The 24,308-nt window shown below is 38.3% G+C and overlaps 1 protein-coding gene across 1 annotated transcript in view; it reads left to right on the forward strand.

Moving 5' to 3' along the window:
* SLC44A5 (solute carrier family 44 member 5) overlaps positions 1–24,308 on the forward strand; it is a 158,643-nt gene that overhangs the window by 95,409 nt on the left and 38,926 nt on the right. Inside the window, exons 3-6 of the mRNA XM_064493447.1 lie at positions 4,356–4,440; positions 17,581–17,665; positions 22,012–22,140; positions 22,965–23,025. Of these exons, the coding sequence (XP_064349517.1) occupies positions 4,356–4,440; positions 17,581–17,665; positions 22,012–22,140; positions 22,965–23,025 (360 nt within the window). The remainder of the gene's footprint in view (positions 1–4,355; positions 4,441–17,580; positions 17,666–22,011; positions 22,141–22,964; positions 23,026–24,308) is intronic.

The following is a 24,308-nucleotide window of genomic DNA, read 5'->3' on the forward strand; positions in this document are numbered from 1 at the left end:
AATCCTGGAGAAGAACAGGCAATGTGGAATCTACATATTTTTTGAGATTTTTAAGAGTGTGAATAAACACCTAAATCAGTGGCTCTTCACTGGAGCAGCACCACTGCAGAGTGGGTCTTTTGGAAAATTTGAGTTCACCTTTTGATTGTCACAATGTTTTGGAGGTACCACAGTCATGTGGTGAGTGGGTGGGAGCCAGAGGAGATAGATGTTTGCCAACATCTGGGGCAGCTCTGCACAACCAAGAGTTGCCCCACTCCCTGTCTAACTCTCCCGTTGCCCCACTCCTGTGGGTGACAACTTGCTTTTAAATATTTGAATTTGGAACTTCTGTTTTAAAATTGCTCATTTTCATTTTTGCATGAATAGCATTTTAATAACTACCAAGGGAATTTGAGGAAAGATTGTACTCTTTTTGGTTAGAATTTACTAAAATTTGTTCACGTAGGAAAAATCGCATCATCGACAACACCACTTGTCTCCTACACACTATGCCTCAGTCCTCCCGCAGTTATAACCGTTACATTCAGGGATCCTGCCTATAGGTGCAGGCGCCTCTTTCATTATGTCTTCTGGTTTGTCACATATGAGCATTTGCAGATTGATATGGACGCTCTTTCATTATAAATTCTTATTTCTCATTTACATCATAGTTAGTACCCCTTATGTTTTTTTTTTTAAAGATAAAGTGTGTATGTGGGGGGGTGAGTTATGTGTGGATATTATTTCAAGATTATAAAAAGAACACTGTCAAATATTTTTATAAAAAGGATGTGTTGGATATGAAGGGTTTGAGAAGGACTGACATACAAATCGGTGTTGCTATGGCACTATTAATCACCTTATTTGAGAAACCCTTGACCTTTGTGGGGAAGTAGTCTAGAACATCTTCTAAGAGAAACATAACGTGAGTCACAAGTATAATGTTAAATTTCCTCGTAGCCACATTTAAGGGAGTAAAAAGATACAGATAAAATTAGTTATAATAATATACCCTATTAAATTAAATAACCAAATATTATTTCAAATGTAATCAATATAAACATTATTAATGAGGTATTTACATTCTTTTTTTCTGTTGTTCATACTGTCTTTAAAACCTGGCATGTATTTTGCAGTAAGTCTGTCTCAGTTCAGATAAGCCACATTTAAGTGCTCTGTAGTCATGTGTAGCTAGTGGCCACCATATTGGGCAGCACAGTTCTAGAAGTTCCATGAACAGAGAAATTCCAAGAAAGGGAGTAGAATGGGAAAAGTCCTTAACTTTGCTTACTTTACTAAAGAGAAGCCCTTTACTAGCAGCCAAAAATGACTGCTACTGCATATCTCCTTTCCTCTTTATTCCCCTGCTATATTCCTCCAGTGGAGGTGTAGAGAGATGGGGACTTAGTGGGAAAGATAAAGAAAACTAGATACCCTTGACCGAGATGACTTGGTTGAACTGGCCCTTGTAGCTTTCAGCTCAAAGACTTGATGTTCCAGCTCAGACAGACCATCTGCAGCAAAACTTCTGTGCCAGGGGCAATGTGGGGAGGTGTAGCAGCAGCTTCATAAACAGCCACTTGCCACAATTCCAAACTACGAAATCCAGAAGGAGCACTTTTCCCTTGACACTTCCATCTTCCTCCTCCTCTCCTTTATCGCTGGGCATCAAATCCCTGTCGACTCTCCTTCACCTGCCAAGTACAAAGTTCTTCTTTTCAAATGGCGAAGGTTTCAAAATTGCCCGTGTCATCGCCTTTCCTACCATATGTGTCTAACATACTGCTGCTCCTCATTTAGGTGATATCCTTGTTGTTTCCCACTGTTAACAAGCTCATTCCTAATCCTTTAGTAAGCAGCATTTACAGGGACAATAGTCTAGTGTTGAAAGCATGGGCCCTGGAGAGCAACCCATGTAAGTTCAAACCCTGTTGTATGCCACTTAAAAGCTGGATAATCTTGAGGAGCAAATAAAACCCCAAGCTGCAAATAAAATCCGAGATGAAAATAACATCTACTTCCTAGCATCACTGTGAGCCTCTATCATGGAGTCATTGTGAGACTCAAGTGAGAAATGGATGCCATATTTAGCATAGTACTTGACACATGTGAGCAATGAGTAAATTAATGCTCTTCTTATTACTCTATTTCCTCAACCTGTAATTCCTCCCCTACTCCTGGTCACCTTCCTTATTCCTTCTCAAATCCTAGTCATCTTCCAGTCTTTCCCAGATCCCACCTCTTCTCCAAGCCTTCTATAAATTTTATTCTTTCCTTTTCATGTGTTCCTTGAGAACTCGGACATAAATTATTCTGGTACTGACTTCTAGTACAGGATACATAGTGGTCACTTAGTGAATTCTTTAATTGATTGACTGATGATGAAAAAGGGAAATTAAACGACAGCAGATGCTGCTGATACCCCTCCCCACACCCGCTCAGTCCCTCCAAGTTTGCTTGCAGCAGTGGTGGGTGGTTGCACCACGCCCACCGATATGGGCACGTGGGCACATGTTCTACATGGTTCCTCAGAAGGTCCGCAGCAGCAGGGAGTCACATCTTCCCACAACAGGATCCCACTTGTCAATGTGCATTTTTATTGGCTTCCTGGCCTCATTCTCTCTCACTCCCACTTAAGCTTCTTGGAATCACTTCCCAAATTAACAACCTGCTTCGAAGTCCTTGTCTCAGTGTTGGGTTTCCGTGAAACCCAAGTAAGACAGGAACTAATATCAGAGTCTGTCTTGCATGCAAGCACCACCTTAGGCATCCCACGTTCATTGTCTTCTTTCATAATCGCAACAATCTTTGGGGCTGGGTATTATTATACTTTTTTTTTTTTTTGGAAAAAATTAGAAAGCCAAGACTAAAGCATTTAAGTGACTTGTTCAGGATCGTAAAAATATTAAGTAGCAAACCTAGCAATCCAAATGTTTCTTTAGGTGCCCATGTTGAATTAATAATTGTATAGAAAAGGAATAAAACATTTCGGGATAAAGTTAAAAGAAACATATTGCAGAATATAGACTCAGGGAAAATTAGATCTCTTAGGTATTTGACAAACTAAGATATAAAATCAGAATTTAATAAAATAGTGTCTGGAGACATTGTACATTGAACACTCAGATGTCATTTAAATGCCTTATTTATAGTCCACTTTATTCTGGGAACTAAAGATGGGAGGATTTGCCAGCAGAGAGCTGCCTGAGTGAGTCAGATTTTATAAGAAGGTATTAGCAGATGAAACTGATTTAGCCTCTATGACATTGGAGAAAGAAATAGACAAAGGAGACTTTTCAGGGTACTTAGATACCAAAAGGAAAGGCTTGGATGGATGAGAAAAATTATTGAGAAAAATTTCTTTTCCATGTTAAAATTCTCATTCAGAATTGATTTATTTTTATCTTCCCAAGTCACACAGGCCGTGTACATAAGAGTGATTGAATTGTAACAGGAACTGTCAAATCCATTAAATGTGGGTAAGGAGATAGCTGGGCAAATGTTAAAGGCAGCAAAGGACAGAGAGATAAGTTTTCCATATGCAGAGGCAAGCATTAGGTGACCAACGCATTTCCCAGATTTTAGGAACTGCATTAATCAAATTAAAGAAATTAGAAACATTCAGCTAGAATTAGGGAGTACTGCCCAATTTAGCTAATGCATGTTACTTTGTGATTTTCTAGTCCAGCTGGCAGGTTTATAATTCTGAGAAAATAAGGGTGAGGTAGAGCCCACCCTGCGTTTGCAGAGAAAACAGAATCAAATCTTCAATTTCATGAAGTCTGAAAACACTTGATGTTTATAGGCAGCTTTAAGATTATCAGACAAAATGTACAGTAGATTTTTATTATGTGTTGCCTTTGAAGTTGCCACTGTTTGCCTTTATAATGTCACATGGAATCATAAAGAACTAGTCAATTTGAATTCGGTATCATAGTTTCATTCCTTTGAATTTTAATGGTCTTGACTTACGTATAACCCAAAAGAATTACCTCATAATATTTACTGTACATTTATTAGCTCTGCTCTGAAGTCATTTAGTTTTGAGCCCTAGAAAAAGTGACTTCTTGCCAACCAAGCATTTGTAGTATGCCCTCTAATCCACATTTTAATAAATGTCATTTTCTAAGTGCATTACCTCATGTTTTGGCTACCACCCAGATGAACCCTGAGAGAATAAGAAATGTGCTTTCTGACTGATTCATCCATATTTTATTTTACTTTTCATTAAGAAATTACTCTTTGAAGGAAATCAATAATCTTTTGTGACCGAGGGGAGAGGTTAGTGTGTTGCAGTGCTGCATTTTAATTTCTCAAATCCAGACTGCCTTTAGCCAGCTGTTGCTAATTTTTGTCTTTTCTTGTTCCTGCAGCCTGGGTCAATGGCGACCCCAGGAGAGTGGCCTATCCTACAGACAGCCAGGGCCAATTTTGTGGCCAAAAGGGCACCTCTAATGAGTGAGTATGACTAATTTGCTTTGCTTTGCTTTGATTTTACTGTCTAAGCTGGAACCTAGAAATCACTTTTGCATTAATCCTACCAGACTTCATAAGATTGAAATTCATAAAAAAGGACTTGCCTCCCCCTTTTTCCTGGAGACAGTTTATAAGCAGTTGGGAGGTTTCATACCATACAACTTATGACAAGATGTCATTGTTACGCAGCACTTTATTGGAATGCATAAAGACTCTGCTTAGTAAAAATATCATTCTAATGGATACATTAGACCAGTGATTTCATCAGAAGCTGTATTTTAAAATGCCTCACGACATGGGCTATTGGAAGCCTGAGTTCTGAGTAGCTGCTAGAAAGCTAGACAGTGCAATTGTTAGAATTGTTTTTGCCACAGTATCTACTTACAAATTACTCCACCTTTCAAAGTGAAGGGCACACCTAGAAAGTCTTCAGTGAGAGGCAGGAGGACTTTTCATGGCAACTAGCCTGCTGCTGACAATGACCCTGAGTAGCTGAAACAAATAAGGGAGAATGTTCCATCAAACTCCTTTCTGATGTTAATCATAACAGAAATTTTCATTTCTGAAAGCAAGTTTTCTATTTATTTATCATTAACAAAACAAAAACATAAATCTCGTATTTTTAGAAAAATTTTCTCTCCTTTCCCACCAGTCCATTTATTCTCTGGTAGTACCTGAATTTTCACTAGATCTCTGGTTCTTCATAACCAATTCAGTTTCTATAAAAATTGGTATTGAAAGGGTTAAAAAAAACAAACAAAAACCCCAAAGCAACAACAGCTCTCTTTATCTCTAAAACAGCAAAAAACAAGGCTCAGAATATTTCTATTGTCTCCCCAAGTTGCCTACCCTTAACTATAGAGATTATTATTCCAAGAGATAAACAGATTTTTAAAAAATTGATTTTAAAAAGAGTTAACAAAATTCACAGAATAGAATTATCGGACAATCAAGATAAACCAGAAATCTGGGTGGTGGGTGGGGGTGTTGGGCAGAGGCAGATCCTTAATCATACCAGGTTGAGTTTATGGTTGATAAGTTGACTTCTACGGAAGGTCTTTGTTGCCTATTAGAGACAACTAGACTAGGCCCTGGTCTAGAGTGGTGATTCTTAACCTCAGTAACTCAAAAATTCCTAGATGTTGCCAACAGAACCTTCACATGACGAAGGACAAAGAAAGCAGCAGGTGGTAACAAGATCATACAAATCTCTAAATCTCTAGTCCTTTAAAAGAGGCTATTTCTAAAAAGGCCTCTGTAACAGTGTTTCCCAGACCTAAGCCAGTGTCCCACTTATTTCCAACAAAAATGGGATACCACAAATTTCAGTACTTAAAAATCATTCAAAGATAATCCTGGTGTAACACAGACATGTTCATAAAAGTATTATTTATCATAACAATATATTGAAACTATAGAGCTATCTACAATATGTGGATGACAGTAAAATACGGCCAATGGCCAATTTATTTAATGAAATATAACGGAGCCATTAAAAATCTATGTTTATATATTTTTAAGAGCTGATTATCTTAATTTTCCTTTATAGTTTCTGGATTTTGTGTCATGATTATGATTGCCTTCTTCCCCCTGAAAATAACATTTACCTATATTCCTCCAGTATGTCTATTATTTCCTTTTTTATATTTAAATTTCCAGTGCACTTGGAATTTATTTTTGCATTATTGAATAAAGTAGGAATCAAACTTTCTTTTTTTCACAATTGCAGAGCCAATGATCTCAGAATAGTTTGTTGAAAAATGCGCTCTTTTTCCTCCCTGATTTCTGATACCACAATCATCATATAGTAAATTTATATATTGATTTCTGAACCACCTATGTTATTCCAATATATATATTTTAAGCCTCTCAGTTGTTTTCTCATATAAATGTGTATTAATTTGAAAATTTTAAAGGAAATGTACTTTAAATGACTCTTAGAGTTTTTAATAGTAAGTGAATATATCCGATTTCAATGATTAAAAACAGCATGGGACTATGGTAGAACTAGGCAGAAAGAATACAATTACAGATATACATTCTGAATATAATAAAGATGGGATTTCAAGTAAATAGAGAAAAATGGGTTATTAAATAAGTGTTGTTGAATCGACTGAAATGTTATTTATATTCTTGAATATAAAATAACATTGGATATTTATCTCATACCTTACACCAAAATGAGTGCTGAAACATTGAAGATTTTGTGTATAAAATATACAACCAAAAAAGTAACAAGAAAATGCAGGGGTATATTTATGTAAGTAATGGGGTAAAGAAGCTTTTTCTAAACATGACACCAAAGCCAGAAAATGTAACAGAAATTTTAAAGTATATTATCACACAAAGCAAACCCACTTTAACCCACTGCATACAAAGTTAAAAGATAAATGGCAATTCAGGAAGAAATTTTTTTCAACATATATACCTGAAAACGGGTCAGTAGCTTTATTATATGAACTGGTTTTACAAAATCAAGAAGAAAAAGATGATCATTCAATTGATTCAGTATAGAAGTTGGCAAAAGTAATAAATAGGAAATAATAAATGGCCAGTAATAATAGAAAGTATTATTCAACCACAGTTAAAAAAACAAATGCAAAATAAAGAGGTATTACTTTAGCTTATTAGGTTGTCAAATAAATATAAAATGTTAAAATTTCCAAGGTTGACCAGAGTGAGGGGGGAAAAATCATCTTCTTTTCTACTGGTGGTACTGCAATATGATATTTATCACATTTTATTAAATATTTATCAAATTTATATATTCTTTTTGCTTCAGCAGTTTTCTCCTAGAAACTTACTAATGGAAATTTGCATAAGCTTTTCTAATATTATAGGTACTATGAAATAGTAATAATAAAATGGAAACAGCCTAAATGTCTATCAATAAGAGATTGATTAAGTGAGTTATTGTACAGTCATACAATAAAATACTATTTAATCATTAAAAATGATTGAATAGAGATATATTTATTGGCACGGAAATATGTTCATGATATATTGTTAATTCAAGAAGTCAGGTTACTAAAACGTAATGTGTAGTAAATTCTGCCTTATGAGATATGTGAATATCATGTAAATAAAAACACCTAAATATGCAGGGATATACACATGCTTACAGTAATTATTTCTGGGTAGTGGGATTATATTTTTATTTATGGATTTCTTGAGCTACTACTATGTCCCAGAAAGTGTTCTAAAGGCTGAGGCTATACTGCAATCAAATAGACAAGCTACCTGAACTCATAAAGCTTACTTTCAATTAGAGAGCAACTGTGGTAAAGAAGTAAGCAAACAAGATAATTTCAAATTGTGATAAATGCTATAAAGAAAAAACCAAAACAGGTGGCCCCCTATAGAATGACTGCTATACAGTGAGCTGCCTCATGGTTGCACGGGGCAGGTTAGGACTTTGAGGAGGTGACTTTTAAATTGAAATATGAAGACTGGGAAGAAACTAACCCTTTAAACCCTGGTAGGAGCTTTAAAGCCAGAGACAAGGGCAAAGGTCCTGAGGTAGGAATGAGCCTATGATACTGCAGGAACAGAAGGAAGCCTGGGAGGCTGAAATGTGGCAAACAAGGAGGGCAGAGGAATGAGCAAATGTCTGAGAAGCAGGTAAGAGTCAGATTTTGTGGTCCTATGTGCCCTTTAAAGTATTTGGATTATTTGTAAGTGCAGGAAGGACATAGAAAGGTATTCAGCAGGAGAATGATACAATCTAGTTTACATTTTAGAAGACCATTCTTATTGCTCATTTATATCTTGAACTGTTTTAATTGTTCACAATGAGCATGTAGGGAGGAAAATATTGAATTTTTTTTATTTTGAAAAAGAATTAATGACAGATACCATTAAATAGAATTATGAGTAATTTTTATTTCTTATTTATATATTAATATGCATTACAAGATTCTACCAAAAATGTTATACTTTCATACTCTTTCCAAATTTTCCAAAAATGAACATCTTTAAAGTACATGCGCTGAGGCAATTACCTTACTTATTAAAGCCCTTTGAAAGAAAAACAGACAAAATAGTCTGTTGAAGAAAAATACATACTCTCGTGTCAAATCTTAAGTTTACTTCCTTCCACTATTGACCTGTGGACAGGGGATACAACCTACTTGGCCTTAATTTTCTGGTAACAGTACAAAAAAATTAAATGAGAGAACAGTAATTAGGGTGAAACTTGCATGTCCTCTCTTTCTACAAAGCACTTTCAATTTCAATATTATATCATTCATGAGGTCTCCGAAGGGCCAGTCGTTATACAAAATGTTGGACGTACTCTAGGAAATAAGACAAGAGTTTTCTTCAAGGATTTCTCAGTCTTCAGGGATACAGTCAAAAAATCTGTGGATTTCAGAGAGAGTTCCAGTCCAAGATGGCAACATTGGAGGCTTCTGAACTCACCTCCTCCCATGGACACACTGAATTGATAGCTACACACAGAGCAGTTCCCTCTGAAAGAAATCCAGAAACAAGCTGAGTGACTCCTACGTCTCAGGTGAACAAGAAATACCCACATCAAATGGGTAGGAAAGGCTGAGACACAGTTTTACCATAAACCCCATGCCTGGCACAGCGCCATACAATTGGGAGGGAATGCCCAAATCCCAGCTTATGCCTCAGAACTAAAAGGTTTGGACTCCATATCTAGTGCCCCAGCTTTTAAGACTCTGACCCTAGGGACAGGCCCCCAAAACACCCAGCTCTGAAAGCCAGGAGCCTTGGATCCACAGACCCAAAAGACTATAGCAAACAAAGAAGTTCTTAATAGCTTACAAGAGCGCCTTGTGGTTAATCCCTCCAGGCTCAGCTCAGAGGGAACAGACGGAAACACCCATTTCCCAGTCTGTTCCTGAAAGAAGGCTATTTGCATACTTCCAAAGCTGCTGACTGAGGGTCAGACTTCTAACTGGCACACGTCTAGGGGATGACTTCAGTCCTCCACAGAGGTTTAGGGAGGCCGGTGGGCACTGTCTCTGTGTTCTCCCTCTGGCAGCTCGAGCTTTTACTGACTACCTGGAAGGAACCTGTGCACACATCTAGTGCCCCAGCTCTTGCAACTGCCACCCAGGGGATACACCCCTCGATCTGGCTCTAATGGCCATTGGGGCTTTCATGCATCAGTCTCACATACTGGCTATCCCCTCAGTGATCAGTGCAAAGGGAGCAGACAGAAATGCCTATTTTCCCAGTCTTTCCCAGAAAGGGATCTATTTACATACTTTAAAAGCTGGTATCTGAGGGTCCAGCTTCCAATCAGCCTGCATCTAGAGCTGACTGAGACCCACCCCTTTGGGACACTGACAGATCTTGGCACTACTCAACTAACAGGAGCCACTAAGAACAAAGAAGGCAACTTGTACATGCACAAAGGTTTGAGAGACAGTTGAGAGCTGGGGCTAGGCTGAACATTAAGGTTCATCTCCTACAGGAGACTACTCTGTCAGACTGAGAGGCAATCTGTCTAATGCACAGAAACCAATACACAGAGGCAAGGAAAATGAAGAAATAGAGGAATATGTTCCAAACAAAAGAACAGATAAAGCTCCAAAAACAGACTTTAATAAAACAGAGACAAATTACTTCCCTGATGTAATTCAAAATAAATGTCATTAACATGCTCACCGAGGCCAGAACAATGCATAAACAAAGTGAGAATTTCAACAAAGAGATAGAAAATCTAAGAAAGTATCAACAGAAATCACAGAATTGAATAATATAAAAATTGAAGTGAAAAAATCAATAGTTTCAACAGCAGACTAGGTAAGCATAGAAGGAATCAGCAAACTCTGAGACAGGGCAGTAGAATTTATCCAATCAGAGGAAAAAAAGAGAAAAAGAATGAGAAAGAGTGAAGATAACTTAAGTGACACATGGGGCATCATCAGGTGGATCAATACTTGCATTATATGGGTCCCAGAAGGAGAAAAAAAGACAGTGCAGAAAGCTTCTTCAAAGAAATAATGGTTAAAAGCTTCCCTAACCTGGGGAAGCAAGCAGACATTTAGATCCAGGAAGCACCGAAAGTTACAAATAAGGTGCATCCATTTAGATCCAGGAAGCACCGAAAATTACAAATAAGGTGCACCCTTACCAAGAAACATTATAATTAAACTGTCCAAAGTTAAAGACAAGGAGAGAATCTTAAAAGCAGCAAGAGAAAAATAACTTGTTACAAAACAGGGGAAACCTCCATAAGACTACAGCAGACTTTCCAGATTCTGTACTCCTTAGCGCTGCACGTTGATAGTGAAATTGCTTTTCTGTGTTCCATGTTTAATCTAGTCCTTAAAATCTTGAACATAAACTGGTAAAAAGTATCATTAAATTGAAAAAGAAATACAAATAAATGTGCGTGTATTTTCTTTTTTTATTGAAGTATAATTGATATATATTGCAAAATGAAATGAATGCATCGATGTTAGGATGTGTGAGCAATTTAGGCACTCCAGACAGTTTAGTCCAGGACACACTTGTTAGACTGTAACAGAGTATTTGCACTCCTTGGTGTCACACTTACAGCAATGCTTTGACTCTTAACTCTCAAAAACATTCCTCATAACTGAGCTTAAATTCCATGCTTAGAGATGGTGTGCCAGTGTTTGGGATAGAGTTTGGTCATTCTGTGCTTTATCTATCCATGCCTAACCGAAAGGATATTGGAGGAAACACTGGGAGTTTCCTAAAATGACGAAACAGATAAAACAGACTCAGAGGAAAATATGTGCTTTGTTGATGTGTGTAACTTTCTCTGCCTTTTGAGTTGCAGGGAAGTTATTCATGATTCTTGGGTATGAGCCTTTTCTTTGGGATTTCTACTAAAAAGCAAGCACTCAGTTGATCTTGATGCCACCTTCTGGCCACTACAAAAACTTCAGCTTATAAACGTGTTGAAACAACTTTGAATATTGTCTGATGCAGCCCAATTACCAAATTAGGTGGACTGAAATACCCATCCTCCTAATATGAACTTCAGACAGGGAAACAGGAAAGATTAAGAGGACAAAGCTCTTCCATTTAAGTTTTGCATCAATTTGGCATCTAAGGGAAACAATAACTTTGTCTTCAGTTCACTGAAAAAGCTCTTATAAAATGGCAAGGAGGTCTCACAAATCTTTTTGCTTGAACATACTACAAGCCCAGACCTACTACGTGGTTTAATTTTTAAAATCTATATCAAAATCATACACGCCTGTGACAGTAAACCAAATAATAATGAACAGCTTATCATAAAAGCAAGAAAAGCAATGGTCTCCTGCCTTAGGACTCCTTTCCCACAATTTCATTCCACAAAAATAATCTCTTCTGTGTCTGGTTGTCTTAGTTCGGGCAGCTATAACAGAATACCTAGACTGGGTAGTTAATAAACAACAAAAAATGTATTTCTCACAGTTCTGGGGCCTGGACATACAAGATCAGAGTGCCTGCATGGTCAGGTTCTTGGTGAGGGCATGTTCCCTGATTGGCAGATAGCCGCCTTCACTCTGCATCTTCAAATGGAGGAAGGGACAAGAGACTTCTCTCAGGATTCTTTGGTAAGGGTACTAATCCCATTCATGAGAGCTCCATCCTCCTGACCTAAGCACCTCCACGGGCCCCACCTCCTGACACCATCACGTTTAGCATATGAATTTGAGGGGGACACAAACATTCAGTCCATAATGCTGGTCTTAGTTCTTCTGGCAGTTTTTGCATGACTTTAAATCATAAGCATATTCTTTCATTTTCTGCTTTATTAATTTTAGGCAGTATCCATTGATAACCTGCTATGAAAAATGAAGATTTAACTCATTTGCATGATCTGTTTTCCTGAGCCCCCTCCTCCTCCCATATTTAACAGTTAAATTATTACCTTTAGATTTTCTTTTAGTTAGTAAGTAGTAGACTGAAGCCTCTATTGCTTGGTCTACTAACTTTTGTCAGTATCCCAACTCCTCTTTATGTAAAAGGAGGAGATTATCCCCAATACCCTTCTTTCCATCTTTCTTTCCCATTCCACCTTCCACTTTCTGTATTTACCCTTTACGTGATCAAGTTTGTCATAAAGTCCAGTTCTGCACCTTCATCCGAATCTTTCATATTCTCTTGGGAGGTTGATGCTAGAAGTTAGAAATAAAACTTTTACTTTGTAATAAATCTGTAAACTTTATTCACTGTTCATTACATTGCATTTCTTATTTATGGAACAAATGAAACCTCAAACCCTGCTTGCATTGTTTCCTGAGGGGAAGGTAATGAGGTTGACTTCATTGATTTCCACTTGGAGGAGGTATGGGGGATTGAACCCGGGACCCCTTGGGTGCTGAGCATACACTCTACCACTTGAGCTATAACCTTCCTCCTACACTTGCATTTCTACTGTGTCCTTGATATCAAAGCCAAATCTTACACTTTATTTGCAGCTTAGCATCATCTTACATTTTAATTTGCTTCTTTCAACACAGGACAGTGACATTTTTGTATAATGTTTAATTTGCCAGCAACTTTTTCTTGAATAGTCTTTATCAGGACCACAGGTTTCTCTGCTGTCCCAATTGCCCTGTTTTTCAGAGGCCCCCTTTTCTCTGAATACCTGTCTGGCAGAGCTTCTGTCCTTTGGTTCCACTCAGGACTTGGTAAATTTTAGGCCTACTGTATTGCTTTAATTCTGGGCATTCTCTACTTGAGTAGATTGGATCCTCCTTCTAGAGTTGCCAGATTTAGCAAATAAAAACACAGAATCCCCTTTAATTTCAGATAAACAACTTTTTTTTTTCGTGTAGGCATGTCCCATGAACTGTCCTCAGTATCCCAACTTGTCTTCTTTCTTTGTTGACACCGTTGTTTTGATAGAGAACATTCTTGATTATCTTTCTAAGAAGAGGAAGCACAGGAAGTAAATTTGAGAAGTCCCTGGAAATGTTTTTCTTCTCCCTCCTTATAGTTGATTGATGGTCTAGCTTTAGAAGTGTACCTTGAAAGACAATCTCTATCAGAAAATTGAAGACATTGTTCCATGGTTTTTGGCTTCCAGTGTGTCTAATGCTAGTCTAACTCACATACCTTGAGAGACTTTTTTCCTCTGGGAAATCTTTTAAAATCATTTCTTTATTCTTGGTGTTCTAAAATCTCACAATTTGATATAGGTCTTTTATAAAAAAATTATTTTGGTTCAGTCCTCAATGATTCTAAAGAACAGTTCTAAAGAACTATGACACTCTTCAGCTCTGGAAATTTTTCTTCAGTTATTTCTTTGCTGTTTTCATCTTTTCCATTTTATTGATTCTCTGTTTGGAACTCTGAAAGTCTCACCTTGGACCTCTTGCATTAGTCTTCATTCCTCTTTTTTCTCCCCGTATATTTTCCATCTTTGACTTCTTATTCTGTATTCTAGGAAATTTTCTCAAGTTTTTTCCAGTTTTGTTTTTGATTTTTTAAATTTTGATAATATTTTTAATCTCTTAAAGCCATCTTGTTTTTCTAAGCATTCCTCTGTAATAACATAGTATTTTTATTTTGTGAATCATCTGCCTGAATTACTCTGAAAATAATTTTTAAAGGTCCCTCCTGTGCCCTGAATTATTTTTATTTCATGCAGCATCAGGGTTTCTTTTCTTTTTTTTTTTTTTTTTTTACCTTAGTCTTTTTCTGTCATGTTCTGATTTGTCTTAAGTTCCTGATGCTACTTGGTTATCCATTCTTACTCAGGAAAGAATTGGGTTGCTTGTGTGAATTTGCTCTGATGCTATGTTAGCAGGGAGGCCTCTGTCCAGTATGGGGTGGTGACATGGTGTTGGCTGTCAGATTTCACTCCAGCATGTACTGGTGGGAAGCTGGCTGTCCAGCGTGGGCTTTTAAATGCCAGAAAGTGAAGGGTTGTAAACTGGGGTACCCAATCCCACAAAAGGCCTTGTTATCCCCAGAAGGTTCATTCAACAAAGGAGGCCTCTGTTTTTGCCTACTTTTCCTGGATGCTGGAATTCTAAGTATAGGGGTATGGGAGGAGCAGAGAGGTGCTGATTTGCACTGTAGATCTGTATATAAACCTTCAATTAATCTTCTCACTTTTGGCCACCTTTCTTAACTCTCAACTTAAAGCCCAGAAAGTGTCATGATTTCTAACAGGCATATTGTATCCCTTTTTCTCTGTGTCTATTTTCTATGGTGCATTCATCACTCATGTTCTCACATGCTCTCCATCTTCCAGAAATTGTTGAACTCTCTTGTGCAGTTGTGAGCAGATCCCATCCTCCACATCCTTAGCTGATATAGTGAGGCTTATTGCTTTTTGTACTTTTATTCTTTTATTCTCATGAGTCTCCATAAGGAAAGAAGAGTCCATGAGGAAAGGAGAGAGATGGGCTTAAGTGCATCATACATCACCTTGAACTAGTAGTTTGTAGTTGCTTCTATTTTGTTATTTCATGGTGGAAATATAATTCAAGGTAAATAATGAGTTACTTCCTTCCTCAGTCACTTCCATGGAATTGTTCAGCTGCAGGCAGCACTATCTGCTTTGTACCTAAGGAATCTGAGGGTCAATGATGCTTAAGAGAATATCAAACTGTGATAGAATGACTATCGATTTGTGCTGAAAAACTAAGGAGGATTCTAAAATATTGAAAAAACAGTTAATCTGAAATTGAGCTCATTCATTCTACAATGTCTAATAAGTGTCTAGAATGGGCCAAGTACTAGGCTAAGTGTTGGCAAGGTAGATGGATATAAAGATGAACACGGTATAGACTTTACCCTTGAGGATAAGTATAATCTGCTGAATAACTTGAATTTATGTGCCATTTTGCAGTTTATAAATCAATTTTACCTGTGGGGGACCTTGACACTTACTGATTTACCATTCAGTTTTAACTACTCCTAGGGGACTCCAGTGATCCATGACATGCAATGGTTTATTCATTTCCTTAGGTACAAATCTGAACCGCATGCGGCATGTGGATGATACAGTTGCTTGGGTGGTGAAAGAGCTGAGCTGACTCTTGTGGAATCGTGAAGTTGCCTTGTGCATATTGTATGTGAATTTATAGCCAGATTCTTGAGCCATCTGAGCGCATTGGGGTTACAAACATGAAATGGGTTTGTTTTTCCCCTATCATTGTCTCTAACAATGTTCTTTCAAATTCTTTTCTTCTTGTTTTGGCATCTTGGATAGATTCCATAGTTTCTAAACCCTTTCTGTTGTTAAAAAAGTTGAGTGTAGTCCAATTTAAAATTCGAACCTTGTTTCTTCCAATTCCCCAGCTCAGGTTTGAACTCTGCAAGAGAACTTAGAGTGGGAGAGAGGGCCTGTTTCTCTTCCCTCTCTTCTGGTTCTAGCTCTTTCTTTGTGTTGTGGCAGATGGGAGGAGGAGGACCTGTGACTTTCCTGAACACTGCCCTAGTCCCATATGGTTGTTGCTACTGCAGCTAAGATGTAACTAGCCATCCATAGACACCCTCTTTGGGGTAAGCATCCAAAGGCCAGCTCCCTCATGGCTTACAAGTGGACATTCTCTGGGGAAATCCTCACCGATGAGTTCTTTGATTTGAGAAATCAGCATTGGCTTGCCCTCCACCAAACCACTTTGGCTCCACCCCTGGTGATTCACCTCCAGTCTCTTGTCAGATGAAGTACCACCGGGAAGATGCAAGCCCATATACTTGGCTCCACGTCCCCCCATAACAGGCTGCTTCAATGCTGCCCTCTTTCTGCTCCATTGGTTTATCTCAACTCTTCTGCAATCTCTTTGGGTCTCATTTTTCCCTGCTAAAATGGGCACAGAGGGCTGACTAGTAAGTTTGCCACATAAAGGGGTGTCCACATGGAAACTGAGATGCTGGTCTGCCCTTCCTACAGGGACCCTCAGTCTCAATGAGAGATTCTCTCAGACCTCTGTGTAATTTGTAATGAGGAAGGGGGAACATCCTCTTAAGTATAATGATTGTATTCTGGCAACTCTGCTGTCTCCAATCTACCTCCTCCCCCCACCTGTTTCTGTAAACAGGGGCAGGAAGAGGGTAGGAGTGATGCAAGGATCTAGCCCACATTTTCTGTGGAGAGCTTCCTTTATAGATTTGGATCCTACCTGGTGATTCTGAGTCAGCAGGAAAAGTGTTCCTCAATGGTCTAGTATACATTTTATGCTAGGTATGTGGTCACATTAATTAGCTGGGGACTTGACAAAGTTCTGGAAACACTCCTCTTGAATGTTTAGGGCTGTATGTTCTCAAGATTCACCTATATCAAAATCTACTGGGAAGCGCAGGGGAAAATGTGAATTCCTAGGCTGTATATCCTAAGGTTTAGGCTCTTAAAGGTTGAGAAGGAGTGAGGAATCACAATCTTCAATAAACATTCCAGGTGTTGCTGACGCATACAGAAGTTGGACAACCACTTGCCTTGAGTCCATGACACATTATCTTTTGTCGTCTCAACACCACTGTTAAGTAGGTCAGGCTGGTATTATCCCCATTTTGCTGATGAGGAAATTGAGATTTAAAGGAGAACCACGGCTTGCCAGACGCAGAGTAATCCTCCACTCAGTGCTAGTGGTAACACACATCAGTCTGTCCCATCACTATGCCACTGACCAGAATTTTGAACAGAAAGAAAATATCACTCAATTTATTTATCTTTTTTCAGATTACCAACATAATGCATATTTATTTTAGGAAACCCATAAAAGTACAAAAATGATCTAAACAAATATAATCCCACCATTCAGATTAATTTGTTTCTGTATATGATATGCTTGCTACACCTGCTTTTGCCAAATGAAGATTAAATCATATTTTAATACTCTTTAGTAAATTGCTTCCTAAAATTCGTCCGTTAAATGTTTTTTTCAACATTGTTTTCAATGGCAATATAGTCTTTTACTGTATGGACTTGGAATTCTTTATTTAACCAATCCCCTGTTAATGGCCAATTTGATTATTTCAACTTTTTACTATTACAAAAAGGTGCTTTATTGTTAGGCAGCTTAAAGGGGAATTGAGGAATATATTGCAACTGTCTAGGGAAAATGAAGCCAATTTTTAAAGGTCATGTTGTATTAAAAAATATATAGAGGGTCTGAAATGATATGAAATATTTTCACAATCACTAAAAATATTATGTTGTTTTCTTAGGAACAAGACCATTTTGTTTTACTTTAACCTGCTCAGCTGTGCCAGTCCCTCTGTGGTGGTGAACCTACAGTGCCCTACCACACAGGTAAGGCCGAGAAATGCCTCGCTGGTGTCATTAGCAATTTTAAACATTCTTGGATGAAAGAATTTGGAAATTCCATTCGAGTTCGGGGTATGTGTGTGATTAATAATGAATTTATGGAAGGTGGGAAGATAGAAGTATGAACTCATGTTTGTTCAAATACAATTTTTTTTTTTAAAAAAAGCAGGGATTAGTCATTTTAGCATCACTAGGAACCTTAGTAATTATCTTGTCCAACCACCTATTTTTATAAATGAACAAACTGCAGCCCAGAGAAGTGGAGATATTTTTCTCAATATCAGTATTAGGAAGAGTAATGCCAGCTACTGTAAGTAATAAACCCCAGGTTTTCTGTGACACAATAGTCTCGTTTTGGTTACATAGAGTATAAGGCAGTATTTGTGGTCGTTGGGCCGCTCTCCTCCAGCCTCCTTTCATCTGGTGGCTCTTTCATCCCTTAAGTCCTCAGCTGCAGCAGCCTGTTGCCAGGAGGAGACAGGATGGATAAAGCTGCTCTTAAAGCCTCATCAGTATGGCCACATGTTGCATTTCGACTCATATGCCACAGACTCCTCAGTTCTCTTACGCTCACTCTACATGCAGGAAGGGACGAGTAAAGCAATGTAGTTGTGGGCTGGGTGGCCTCCTTACCATGAACAAATGAAACAAGAGACACAGACTGCAATGGACAGTAGCTGTATCTTCCATAGTCTATCCCTCCCTTCTCCACAGTACGCTTCTTCCCAAGGGAGAGAGCCCAGAGTTCTGAGTGGTACTGTCTTTAATCTAAAGTCCAGGATCTATGGATGATGAATAGTCTCTCTATCAGGTCTTGATACTAAATGCACAACGGGGAGTGGGGCTAGGAAAAGTAGGATACAAAGTCCCATTCAGAAAGGGAGGAGGCATAAAAGCATAGCCGTCTTTGGTGCACGGCACTGGGAAAGTCTTTTATTCGACCTGGGTTGTGTTCTCTAGGAGGAACTTCCATATCCATTGCATCCTGTGGTCCTTTGCTCAACCACCTGGGAGATTATTTCCTGTCTATCCTCAGCCTTCTTGCCCTGCCTCCTGCCTCCTTCAGCCTGTTCTCTACCCAGCAGCCAGCGTGATCCTGCTAAATATGTCACATGATGTCCCTCCTTCGCTCAAGCCCTCTCCCCTCAGTAGCTTCCCAGGTCACTCAGATTAAAAGGCAAAGTGCTAACAATGGCCTACGGGCTCCCTCACTGTCTGCCCGCCTCTGACCGCCTCTGCTGCTGCCTTCCTTCTCACCGCTCTCGGCCCTGCTGACCGCCTGTTGTCTTCAGAGAATCCAGGAAGGCCCCTACTTCCCAGCCCTGACTTGGCCGTCCCCAGCCTAGGGTGCTCTTTCTCCAGGTGACGATGGCTTGATCACTAGTCTTCAAGTCTGCCTTCACAGGTTACCTTTTCAGTGAGGCCTCCCTTGGCGACCTCGTTAAAGCTAGGATCCCACCCTAGTACCTGTCACCCTCTAGCCTTCTTTCTAGCCTTCTTTTTCTCCAGAGCACCTATTACCATCTTAGCCCAAACAACTTTCCCCATTTGTTGTTACTCATCTCCCTGTACTAGGAAGTAAACTGCTTGAGGGTAGGGACTTTTATCTTGTTTTTGTTCACTACTGGGTCCTCAGTGCCTAGAACAGGCTTAGAGTAGGTGATCAGTACACATTTGTTGAATGAGTGAGTGAGTGAATCAGTACAGTCCTATTCTCAGTCTAGGAATTTTTCCACTATACTATCCAAATCCATCATTCCTGTGATGAAACAAAAAATCCTTGCACATTCTGCTTTTTGTTGTTTTAGAAATTGTCTCCTGGATCATCCTTTCTTCACTGCAAATGTGGTGCTTTAAGCGTCAGCGTAACTCTCTCTTCTGCTCACCAAATCCTAATTTATATTAGAGTGTTAACCCTATATGAATGGAAGATGTAAAAACAATGAGGAAGAACTATATTCAACGTGCCCCTTTGTGGTTACACAAAACATCAGAACTGAGTCAGAATAAATATTAGCCGTCAATGACGCAGACTCACTTTTAGTCTGCCAGGCAATAGTGTATCTCCTGATCCAAGCCATATTTTTATGCATTATGCTTTCTGTTAACTGCGGCATGGCCCAGACATGTGTCATAAGCCTTTAAAGGACAGACTGTGATCAATTAGGATACCAATCTCAATGTGACCTTCATTTTCAGCTAATTATATGTTGATTGCTACTAATCAGCACTCTATTTGAAGTGAACAAATTGGCCTGATAGAGAGAGTAAGGAGCAGTTGCTATATTGTTTTTTAACAGCTCATTGGTGATTAGAATGAAATTTGATGTGATTCTCCTTAACATACCATTTTTTAACCCTTTGAATTACTTTCTTTTATATGGTGCATCCACAGCACCTTTGTATGTGTAGTAGCCATTGTGTGTGTGTGTGCGTTCATAAATACAGAAATCATTGTGGCTTCAACTCAGTAGTTGCTACCATCATTTAAAGCCTGTGAAAGCGTTGGTACTTTCAGTATTCACTTTGAGAAATCCATTTAAATGTATCCAACAGGGGAACCAGTTCAGTTATCTTTCAGAGTCATGTAAGTAAATTGCCAAGGTTGAAACGTCTGTGAGGTAGCTCCTAGTATGTGAATGGTTTTTTTCAGCTTACCTCCAATCAGAGTGAACTTTTGATATTTGCATTGATAATGACCTTAGCCTTCTTCCAAAAAATGTGAGCATGTTGGATGCTGTGAATGGCCCTAAATAGTGCTTCAACTTTCATAGCAGGATACTTGTGAAACTTTCAATATTTCCTCTAGAAGTATATGTGATTGTGTGTGTGTTTGGCATGTGTCTGTGTGTGCGCGTGCGCACGCGTGTGTATGAGAGACTGAGAAGGAAAATGCGTATGGCGGTGTGAATGTGCGGATGGGTTGCTTCCCTTGTCAAAACTTCTAAAAGCAGTTGGACTGGTGCTGCTACAAAACGGTATTAATTGTGAGATCCGACGTATCCACTTAGTTATCCATCTATGACCTTAGCTGTGGGTTGACACCAAACGTCCTCGTGTATAGCAGAAACATGACCCAAAAGATGAGAAAGAGATGTTGGCTCAGCAGCCGTGTTTTTACCTAACTGCCAACGGGGGTTGAGCTAGAGTCTGGCCAGTGAGAACTGTTACCAAAGTACAGTACGGAGATGGAGCAAGTCAGAGCTGGGAGGGTTTTCATAAGGAGGAACTGAAGCTGGAGGAGAGAATGTTCAAGGATTGACTGCAACTCTCATGTCGCCATATGATCTTTGGTGTTGTTGTTGTTGTTGTTGTTGTTTGAAATCACAAACAAAAGCAAAATCAGTAGAGTGCATCTTCCCTGATTCTGCTCTCTCTGTAGAGCTGCTAATTGGATTGCCGTCACTCCACAGTGGCTCTGTGGACTAGCAGGGTGATCTGATTTGGCATTAATAGGCCCCCAAAGTTCATTAATGTAAAATAATTGCATCAGCGACCTCTCTGCCCACATTTGGCTGGTTTTGATAAAAGACAATAACAATGATTGATTGCCACAAATAGCCATGATTTTGTTAGTTTCTTATGGTAATAAAAACCCCTGTTATGTTTTGAGAATTCACTGGCACTGACAGTTGTTAGTGGTACGAGTAATCAATATTTGGAGCATTTTAAATTACCATTTCATTCATATATAGGAAAGAAAACAAGATACTAACCATGGAAATATATAAACTACACAGGCAGAATTAAGCTTGCGTTATACTCTCACTTACTAATTCAGAAAATCATAAGAAAATGTTTTATTAAAAATTCATCACTGTCCTGTGGAAGCCGACACATGAATCCACAAGGATAAAATTGCTTGGGACTGCACACACGTACACACACAAATGCACACATGTAAAACTGGTGAACACTGAGTGACGTCAGTGAGTTGTAACAATATCAGTATTGTTGTGGTGTTGTACTACAGTTATGCAGGTTATTACCATTGGTCAAAACAGGGTGAAAAGTGTGCAGGATCTATTATTTTTCACAGCTGCATGTAGATCTACAGTTATCTCAAATCAGAAGGTAAAACTAAGTTTGTCATTGTATGGCATCTTATTGTTTTAACAGAACATCAACAGGCAAGGAGCAGAGGTTGATAACTAGTACATGAAATCTTCCTTTTTATAATAAGTTTAGAAAATTGGTGTAAGTTTCTTAGATGAAAAATGGTGCTTTGCTCTTCTATGGTAGTGGATAACTTAGAAGTCTAACCTGGCAGATAATTCCTTCGTCTGTTCAACTCAGTTTAGTCCCCACCACTGTGTTTCTTTATTTCATAGATCTGTGTTTCCAAGTGCCCAGAAAAATTTTTAACCTACATGGAAATACAATTCACATACAGAAGAGACAGAAACTACTGGGCGTACTACAGCCAGTTCTGCAAGTCCGCTATTCTTAAGCCTGCGAAGGTATGTGTGTTTAAGCTTAAAACTAGAGAAGGATTCAACTTGTTTCAATCTCAAGTGTAACGTGAGCATTTGTAACTGGACAGGCTCCGATATCTTTTAGGAAATGATTGCTAACAAATACCATTCCGTTAAAATACAAGTATGCTTGTACGTATAACACACACATAATTTACAGCATATCATTTTGTAGACTTGGGGCATCATACAAGGCTCTCAGGTCTGGTAAGTTAGCATCAGCTATTCCCTGACGCCAGCAAGTTCTCTACTTGGATGGACTTTTTGCTCTCAGGAGCTAGGAGCTAAATGGCGTTTGCAGTCACCATTTCATTCACATAGAGATAAAGCCCTAGGGCCACTTAGTAACAAGAATTTTACTTCCCAACCTGGTTTGATGATTGCTCATCAAAAAAATCCCCAAACACTACCTAGGTTTAAGATTTATAAGGGAATTCTAAAGCCTCACTGTATTAATTAGTACTAACGGCTTCTAAATTAGAGAAGATGCCATTTTTTTCCAGAAAAAAATGAAATGATTGGAGGCTGAGGCTGTGACTAAGACAAAGATACACATCTTCAAAGGTGTGCCTTAGTTTCAGCAGGTCTGACTTTATTATTGTTGATTTAATTGAATTACAGTTAGGACACTTAAGGAGTGTCAAAGTTGTGTGTGTGATCACCTTACGATGACTCTTATTCGGGGAATAATTTGGAATTAGCAAGATTATTAGGGAATTGAATTTTGAAAGGACAAAATTTTACAGGAAGAATAAACCTTGTCATCATATAGTCTTTGAACCGTTAACATACTTTTCCTTCAATTTTAGACTCTCACACAAGTTTTACTGGATAATGATTGTCCGACAGCGATTTTTCCAAGCAGACCGTGTAAGTGGTGATTATTTTACCCTTAGAAACAAAGAATCTATCAATAAATTATTTAATTCAGTTGCCTTATTTCACAGCTGAAAAGCTGAGGCCAAGAATGGTCCTATGAATGGCCCAAGGTCCCAGGCATAGTTAGGAAGGAAGCCAGAGCTATAAAGCCCCTTCTTCTGACTCCAGCCAGGGCTGTTCCACTGGAGCTTGGTGAGGTTTTGGGTTTGGCTGCATAAATATGCACATAAAAGATGAACAACCGATTTTTAAAATCCCAGTCAGACTGATGATTTGGTGCTCTATGAGAACACACACACAGACACTCAAACACACTCACCTCTGAATTCAGCCAAAAAGTTTGTTGAGATGCCTGGGACATGATGGTGGGGCATATACTTGTCTTTATCACTTGAAATTTGAAATATTTATATGTCTTCTGAGTTAATCAACATTTTATTTCTTTAAAAATTTTAAACTTTAACTCTGCTTAGAAGAAAATTAAATAATCACTCATTTTCCTTTGTTAAGGATATAATCCCAACTATAGGGAAAAACCTTTACATAAAGATGTCCATCACAATGTTATTCAAAAGAATCAAAAAAAAGAAGAGAAAGAAAATTAAAAGGAAACACTCTATTATCCAAGAGTACGTGAATGCTTCAATAAATTATAATGTATTCATTAAATGAAATATTTTAGAAAAGTTACATATACGTATTGTGTATATGTTACAATGTTAATTCAAATGAAAAATTCTGTATGTATTATAATGATAAGCATGTATAAATTAAAATAAACAAAAAAACTATTCAAAGAAAAAGATTGGAAAGAAATATGTGAAATATTAAATGATTGTTTTGGAGGTGGCAAAACTATGGCCATTTTCTCTCTTCTTTCTTCTTTTTTCTTCTCTGTTTTTCCACAGTGAGTACATATTTCTTTTAATATGGAAGAAAAACAAGCGTTGTCAATTTGAGTAGAAAGTCAGGTACCACTGAAGTAGCTGCCACCGAACATAATGTCTTCCATGCTCCTATCACTCTTCTCTGAATCATTAAAGACCCTCCAGCAAAGTTTAAGTCTGGGAAGCAACTGCATTTTACTAGGAAGCCCTGGGTAACAAGTGTCTGTAGCCAAAAACAATGTTACAAATTTTTATGCAAAAAGGTAAAAATGAATTATAGTCACTGAAGATAAAAAAAAGGTATAAAAGTACGATAATCGTTCCTGCTATTACAAGTGCAGTTTGGTTAAATCACACAATGTAAAATGTACACTGGGGATACAAAAT

This window comes from Camelus dromedarius, chromosome 14 (genome assembly GCF_036321535.1).
Source record: "Camelus dromedarius isolate mCamDro1 chromosome 14, mCamDro1.pat, whole genome shotgun sequence".
Classification (NCBI taxonomy): domain Eukaryota; kingdom Metazoa; phylum Chordata; class Mammalia; order Artiodactyla; family Camelidae; genus Camelus; species Camelus dromedarius.